This window comes from Teleopsis dalmanni, chromosome 1, assembly GCF_002237135.1.
Source record: "Teleopsis dalmanni isolate 2A chromosome 1, ASM223713v2, whole genome shotgun sequence".
Taxonomy (NCBI): Eukaryota; Metazoa; Arthropoda; class Insecta; order Diptera; family Diopsidae; genus Teleopsis; species Teleopsis dalmanni.
In genome coordinates, this window is record NC_051846.1 from 155,383,585 (window position 1) to 155,392,035 (window position 8,451).

At 31.1% G+C, this 8,451-nt stretch overlaps 1 protein-coding gene across 1 annotated transcript in view; it reads left to right on the forward strand.

The window, feature by feature from the left end:
* Position 1: 1 nt before the first annotated feature.
* Positions 2-8,451, forward strand: part of LOC119666515 — a gene marked incomplete at its 5' end in the record, with an annotated part of 48,163 nt that continues 39,713 nt past the window's right edge. Inside the window, 9 exons of the mRNA XM_038075798.1 lie at positions 2-66; positions 125-324; positions 383-733; positions 787-943; positions 995-1,940; positions 3,168-3,658; positions 4,467-4,588; positions 6,292-6,367; positions 7,171-7,546. Of these exons, the coding sequence (XP_037931726.1) occupies positions 2-66; positions 125-324; positions 383-733; positions 787-943; positions 995-1,940; positions 3,168-3,658; positions 4,467-4,588; positions 6,292-6,367; positions 7,171-7,546 (2,784 nt within the window). The remainder of the gene's footprint in view (positions 67-124; positions 325-382; positions 734-786; positions 944-994; positions 1,941-3,167; positions 3,659-4,466; positions 4,589-6,291; positions 6,368-7,170; positions 7,547-8,451) is intronic.

Genomic DNA, 8,451 nt, shown 5'->3' on the forward strand with positions numbered 1-8,451 from the left:
AAAACATGATTACTCCTCTGATGTATTCAAATGCTTCTTTTGGACTTTCTCGAAGGATGCACAAATGTTTGTTAGAATTCAAAAAATGCATAAAATGATTTCATCTAAGCATTTTTTCTTGCAGTTCTCTTAACCCTAAACCACGAGTTGGTGAACAACCTCAACATATTGAAATCAATTTTCCGATGATCGAAATGGAGATAACTCTACCGCCTGTGGTACAATTACAGTTGTCAGCACTTCGTGGAATTTGGTTAAATTTTGATCATTTGAGTGATTACTGCACAAGTTTTAATTTAAAAAAACGCAGACCAGCAACTTTTAGTAAAATCTATTTGCTTCATCATAATCCAAATAAATATAACAAATTTATTCAATATAGATATACTCTTACAAACGAAACGTGAATGGCATAAGCGCAAGGAAATACTACAGGATATGTTAGACGAATGTACAAAGGAAACCACACTCACTCTAGACGCTATGGAAGGCATAGATTCGAAATCTTCACCACGCAAACAACGCAGCTTTGATATTGACAAAGTTTATGCTGAATATGAAGATAACCTAAATAAATGCAGAAAGCAAAGTATTGGACCTGCCGCATACAATTTATTAGAAACTGATGTCAATTTAAGAAAATATCGTATAATTGGTGGCGTTTACTGCATTGATTACTTAGATATACCCGGGCAAGATAAAAGACTAAACGCACGCTCCTTTATTCGTACAAGTAATTCATTAAGTCTTATATACTAAATTGTTTCTAAATCCTTCTCATTTTAGTTATTTCACCTGATACTTTAACTCATAAAGACTTTTTTCAAACGTATAAGCCACCACCACCAGTGCAACCTGGTGTACGTCGCTTACCGGAAGAAATTGAAGCAGAGATGCGCATGATTGAAGCTGCTTTGGATAAACTGGCATTGGTCACATTACAGTAAGTCATTTTCCCAAATGATACCATACATTTAACACTTTGACTTAACAGATTACCCGATTCTGTCATCTGGTTTGAACCACCCATTGCATGCCGTTGGGAAACTTATATTGATACGCTCGAATCAGATCTTACCGAAGGCATAAAGCCACCCACAACCGCAACTCCAACAGACCATGCAACACCAATGTCAACATTTACCAATCCTAGTCCCATTAAATGCTCACCTCGCTTTCCATCAAAGCAACGTAAACGTAGCACACAAAAATCGCCCACAAGAGCAACGGTGCATGAAGTGACTGATTTTGATATGTTGAATATACCAAGTGACATCGATATTCATAGCCTTTTCAAGGATTTCGTAGTGCCACGCTTGCCATACGGTTTCAATGTACACTTAAATACAGGCATCGATTGTGTTACGCTTAAAAAGGATAATAGCAGACAACCCAAAGTTTTGTTTTTTGCTCGTCATCATTCTGTTGCTTCTTGTGGTAAGGACATAATAAAATCCGCCGAACACAAGTCGGCATATGACAGCATACATGGCATACGCATTAATGAAGAGTTTTTGGATTTGAATGAGCCGAGGGAATTGTTTCCGCGTTTCCAATTTGATAAAATGTTGAAGTTTAAGGATTTACCAATAAATCAAAAAGATATTTTAAGCTTAGAAAGACAAATGAGTGAAGAACAGAAAATACAGGAAACAGTAGTTGCTGGGAATGGAAATGGTCATATTAAAGTCAATAAAACTAATGGCCATCAAAATGGCAAAGTTAATGGCAATGGCAATGATCAGAAGAATGGTAATGGCAATGGTAGGTGTGTGGAAAATGAAAAACAGACTGAAAGTGTGGCAAGCAGCTATAGTAAGAGTATCAGTAAGGCTAGTAGTGAATCTGAATATAGAAGATCATCGAAAGGAAGTGATAGTGAAAAGAAAGACAATCCAAAGGAAGTTAAGAAAACTTACATGTTTTCAGAGTTAATTGAGGTAAGTTATGCAATGCACGAATACCAAAAGTAACATCACACTGCCATAAGAGTATGTCAGTTTTCTGATATCGGTATCATTGTCATTGCAATAGTGGAATAGTATTAGCAACAACAATAGCAATAACTAGAGAAAGAAAAAGATAAAGAGAAGTGAAGACAGATAAAGAAAGGGAGAGGGAAAGGGAGAGAGAAAGAAAGAGAGACAGAGGAGAGAGAGAAGAAAGAGAGAGAAGAAAGAGAGAGAAGAAAGAGAGAGAAGAAAGAGAGAGAGAGAAGAAAGAGAGAGAGAGAAGAAAGAGAGAGAGAGAAGAAAGAGAGAGAGAGAGAGAAAAAAAAGCATAAGCGATAGCAATTGCAATGGCAATAGTATGTTTCATATTGTACCTCCATATTAATAAGTGAAACCTAATTAGGGGTTTTAATATATGTGAATTCTTCCGATAATGAACAATTCCGATTTAAACAATTTGACTGGATTCACAAAAATATCTTATCAGAAATATGTACAAATTAGCTATAAAACTGAGAGACTATAATGCATATTAATGGGTAATGAGAAGGCTAGGCCCCCAAAATCGTACTACAAAATCGTTTCATCTTATTAAGAGTATATGTATACGACACATCCTTCACCGAATGGATTGCGGTAACTTAACTCATAATATTTTCGGATGTTTATTTTCATGCCCCCACATATGCCATAAAGATTGCTTTTGTGGTATATTTTGCTATTTATTTACAATATGTAATGAATAATATAAGCTGCTTTCACATATATAATAGATAGCAATTGCTATTAGTTACAATACAAAATAACTATATATAAATTGCGGTCCGAAATCTGTGAAAATATTATTTATATCTATCCGTAATTAATTTAGAATAAGTGCTGGTAATAATTTTATTTCTTTATAGTACTTATCATGCTACAAATTTTAAATTATATGCTATTTTAAGTAAAATAAATTATATTTCAAAAATATATCCCACATTCTAACTTAAGTGAAAGACATTTTAAATTACCATATCAAAGTTAAAAAATCTTTACCGAACGCCCTCACTTGTAGCTAAAAATTCTGAACATTGCGCAATGCTTTGAACTGTGAAAATTACTTTTGCAATATAAAAATTAATGACATTCTTATCGTAAAAAATTTTACAAAAAATCGCATTAAAATTATCATATTTTCAAACACAATTGAACACTGTCATCTCTAATCAAAAGGACCTAGAACGCTTGTGTGAGTTGCAAAAACCGAAACAGGAGGAGGTACTTAATCAAATTTCAGAAAAGTTAACACCAACAACATCAACGGAAGGTTCACAGAAGGAAGGCGCTACAGCGGTGGCAGCAGCGGCTACAGAGGAAGAAGAGCTTGCAAAATCGTTCGAAGCAAATCTAATGCAACCCGCATTCTCCTATTTCACCGGCATCTCTTTTATACGCGATATGTTTGCAAAGAATGGCAATGAAAGTAAAGAGACCACAAAGGAAGCAGAGGATGATGAAAGTTCAGAATACGATGATGAAGATGATTATGATGAATATGTAGAGAATCCGAATGAAAATGGTAAAATTGTCGACAATTTGAATACGCTCGGTGATGGTAGTGGTAGTGGTGGCGGTGGCGGTGTTGCTGAAAATAGTGGGTCTGCGGGTGATGTACACGGTCTATTCAGTCACCATAGTCAAAGTGAAAGTGACAACAATGATGGGTAAGTGACAATTGTCAGTGAAATGTATAGATACATAAATACAAAAAACTTGCGGAGCATAGCATATATGTAAATGTATTCAAATGTTAGTTTTATTTAACGATAGTGGGGTTACCCAACACTGGAACTGTGTGTGAAAATGTGTGGATATATAAGTGCAATTGTGCAAAGAAAATACCAACACTTGTGGCAATTGGAGAGGAGCAAAGCAATATAAAAATAGAAAGTAATTGTGAGTTGCTTTGTAATTTACGACTTGCAAACTGTTTTCAATTGCCAACAATTGAATTTTTTCTTTCCACTTTTCCTTTTATATATTATTTTTCGTTTTATTACTTTCTTTCTTTTATTTCTTATAATATTTTTATTTCTATTATTAGTGCATTTGATTTGATTTTGATTTTTTCGTGATTTTATGTCAATGGAAGGAGAACGAACAAATTTCATTTCATTTTATTGAATTTCTCTAACATCCTTTTTTGATGTATTTTCATTTTTATTTATTTATTTTTTTTTTTTTGAAGAAAATAAGTGCATATATATAATTGAATTATATATCACAGTTATTTTAAATAGAAAATATCTGCAATATTTTATGCTCTATCCTCGTTGATAGCATTTCATATAAATAACGCATTTTATTGAGTCTTCATATGCGATTGCTCTTGCCAGTGTAGTTTGCATGCATCATATTTACAAATAATTTATATTTATCAATATATTGTTATATTATACCATATATGTATATATGGCTTTTATTTATTGCTTCTGTTTAACATTGGTTTGCTTTTACTGGTTCCACTTACAGCAAAAAATCGAAAATATCAAATATCATCGCATTGACAAAAGGCAAATGGAGTACGCGTGACGTACATGATACCAAATTCAATGAAGATAAGCTCTCGATACAGTTTCGTACTGGACGTTTAGGTAGGTCATTTCAGTGTAAAGTACTATATATACTTTTTCACAGGCATGGCAAACTAATAGGGCATGGGCATCTCTTCGAAATGACTTAGGCGTTAGTAAATTATAATAAATTAAATACTTAATTAAAATTTAATTAAGTATTTAATAAGGAAAAATAAAAAAAATGGATTTGTTAATGAGAATGTTAATAATATAAATAAGAACCAATTTAAAATTTAGAAAAAACCAAAATTTTTACAAAAATACTTTTAATAGACATAGTAAAACACCAAAAAATATTCATCATATATCATGGATTATGGGTTTTATAGATAAAATCATAAAATATTAATTTATCTATGCAATATCTTGTAGATCTTTTAACTTTTTATCAATTTTCAAGGTGGACTGTGTTTCCGGTATAGCGTTCATCGATATAGTCTTCGTTCTATGCTTATATGGCAGCAACACATAAGATCCTAAGCAACCAAAATCGAAAAGAAAAACCTTTAAACCATATAGTAAAAACTTTTAAGGCTTTTTGAACTTATAAGAAGAACTTCAATAGCTGTGTTAAATTTTTTCGTCTTAACGTTTGACATAGTTTCGTTTAAAACGATTTGGTCTAAATTTTGATGGCATATCCAAATAAGATTTCTATGTTAGTGTATTGTAAAATTTATTCAGCTACTTCCGAGCGAAGTCGATATATTATTGTTTCTGGAGTAAACGTTTCTGCTAGATACTTTACATCCACAATATTTGCAAAAGTTGCGTAGCCTAAGCTATATAACATACTCATATTATTAGCCTAACCCACCTAACTGACTAGATGTGATTCGATACATTTACTATACTGAATCATTTTTCAATAATTATAAACTATTAATATGAATCGATACATAAGTGTATTTATATACACATAAGTGTATTTGATTCTTTTAGCAAAAATACTATTAAAATTGTTCTGTAACAATTAAAAATTAAGGCTTATATAGCCTATATTTTGAGATAATATAAAAATACAGATAAAATAATACAGATAAATACAGATAAAATATTTTCAAATATAATAATATATTTTCTACTTTATAACTTAGCTCTTAAAACCAGACACAAATCTTTTATTTACTATATATCTGTCCAACAACTAGACATGATAACAGATACCATATAAATTTAGTTATTTAAATATGTTACATCAGTTCAGTTTTAGCATTAAAATTTATGTTCCAATTTATGATCAATAAATCATTTTAGAATTAATATTTTTTCTCGATTAATTAACTTATTGTCGACAATAGTCTGCTCTATGTAACTTTATGAAATACAACTGCTATCTCTGCATTTTCCAAATGCCCTTTTGACTTTATGACAAAATCTGATTGGAACACGTAGCTTTAGGTTTGACATGCCTGTTAAAGGAATCTCTTTGCCATCGCATCTCTATCAATTTTCAACAGAATTGCTTTTCATTTGTACCATACGTAGTGTTGTTGTTGATATTGTTTGTTGATTTTGTTTGCAATTTTATTTATTTATTCGTTGCGAATAATTGTCAACTTGAGTTACAGCATTTGTCAATCTATACTTACTTAATTGTTTATTTGCTGTCACAACTTGTGAATTTGGACGACGTCATGATATCCGCAACTGCTGTCCTCAACGGTATTGATTTCAATATTAAATTGAATCGAATGGAATTGCAAAATGCAAAATGCAAGGCATTTTCGGTTTTGCATTGAATCGATACAGCAACATGCCATACCAGGCATGGGAAATCAAACCAGATTTTAAAAAGTAAGTTATTTAAATGAAAATATAAATTAAATTAAAATAACAAAAAATATTTATTCGATTAGTAAATAAAATATATCAATTATAATGAATTTTTAATTAAATATATGTTGATCTTTGCCACATATAATAAACAAATTAAAGTTAATTTAATAAAATTTAGAAAATCTATTATTCATATATGCCAATTAAAAAAACATTAGTTAAATATATAAAATAGGTTTAAATAAAATTAAAATCAATTCGCAACATTAAGCAGTAAATATAATTATTTATGTACCATGAAATATACTGCATAAATTATGTTTATTTTTTTATTTAAATAAAATTGAATTCCATATCATCGAGGTTCATAAAATGAACAAATAAAAGTACAATAATTTTTTTAAAATTTACACCTTTTTATTATGCCGAGCATAATGTGGAAATTGGTTACCGCAAAATAATTCCCAACTTTCAGTGCTGGCATTTCAATTAAACAATACAATTCCGCAATAAAATGGCGCATATTTTTACAGCCGCCATAAAATTAACACACACATACACACATACATACGTATATACATACACAATTGTTATATATACAAGCAATCATAACACAAATTCACACATATATGCATATGACAATTGGTACATATTTGCACATATTTACACATATTTGTACATATTTGCACATATTTACACATATTTGTACATATTTGCACATATTTGCACATATTTACACATTTATATATTTGCAGTTAAAAACCCACATTGCATAAACCATAATCTCATATTATAAATTCAACGCTTTTGTTACCTCGCAGCCCCGGTTCGGTGCTCTTCAGCTTTACCGCATCAATTGTTAGCCTTGATATGTCCATTACATCCGCAGGATATTGCATGAACAATTTTCAGGGTGGCACAACTGACGCTATAAATGATATGATTGGCAAGACACTTTCGTTAGCCGATTTAAAAGCCACACTAATCTCATCAGCTGTGGACATATTTCCAGATGAGGATGCATTCTGTTATACAGAAGGTTCGTGCGAAAAAAACTACGTCATGGAAATGCATTTATATGTCTGCATGTCCACATTGGCATTATCGCATAATTTCAGTTGGTCCAGATGGAATTTGTTAGCCGGAAGTCGAACGGCCGTTTTATTATTACGTGAATTGATCGAGAATAGAAAAGTGGTAAGACAGGAAATAGTTAATATATAGCAAAATTACTCCTCAATCCTTAAAATTGATTTTATTCAAACTAGAAACTAAAATTTTTTGTATTAGTTTTAATATGTGCAGTTGGTGCAGTTTAGGTGAGCTGACTGATAATTTACTACAAAATAAAACTGTAACATGTCAGAGAGATTTATTTGTGTACTGACACAAACTGTCAGTGACAATTACACAGTATAATGTTAGCTTTGCAGTGTGCCTGTGTAATCACTTATAACTGTAAATGAGACATGGGGTGTAACTATTTTACTATGATCTTCGCCAGATGAACTTATATCAAAAAAGCTGACGATAGTTCAATTAGCGGAAAAGGTTGTGGCTTCTGTTATGTGTGATATATATGATGTTACTATGATTGAAATCTATATAAAGTGGCCGAAGCAATGTCAGGACGATATTATGTGACGATTTGAGATTGCTTAAATTATAAATGAAGAAACCATGGCTTTATTTTACGATTACTATAATGATATTCTATTTAATCATTGGTATATAGAATAGTCTAATAGAAATAATTTGAAATCTGATGGATAAGATGAATATGGTACCAGTTTCTCTAAGAAATAATTAAATTTTATTTAATTTACTACGAGCATGAAGAACCTACTCATCTAAACTAATAAGAACTAATGCTTGTAAAATAATGTTCTTTTATTTTTTTAGAGATAAAAAATTAGTTTGGAGATTTTGGGGAGACGTGTCTGCTACCACATCCACTTTATTCACCACATTTTAATTAAATTCTATTATCTGGACTAATCTAGATTTATCTCGTGGTGTAAAATAAAACTTTATTATTTTTCTTTCTTTTTAAGAAAAGCTACTACCACATTCATTTCATTCACCAGATCTCAATTTATTTC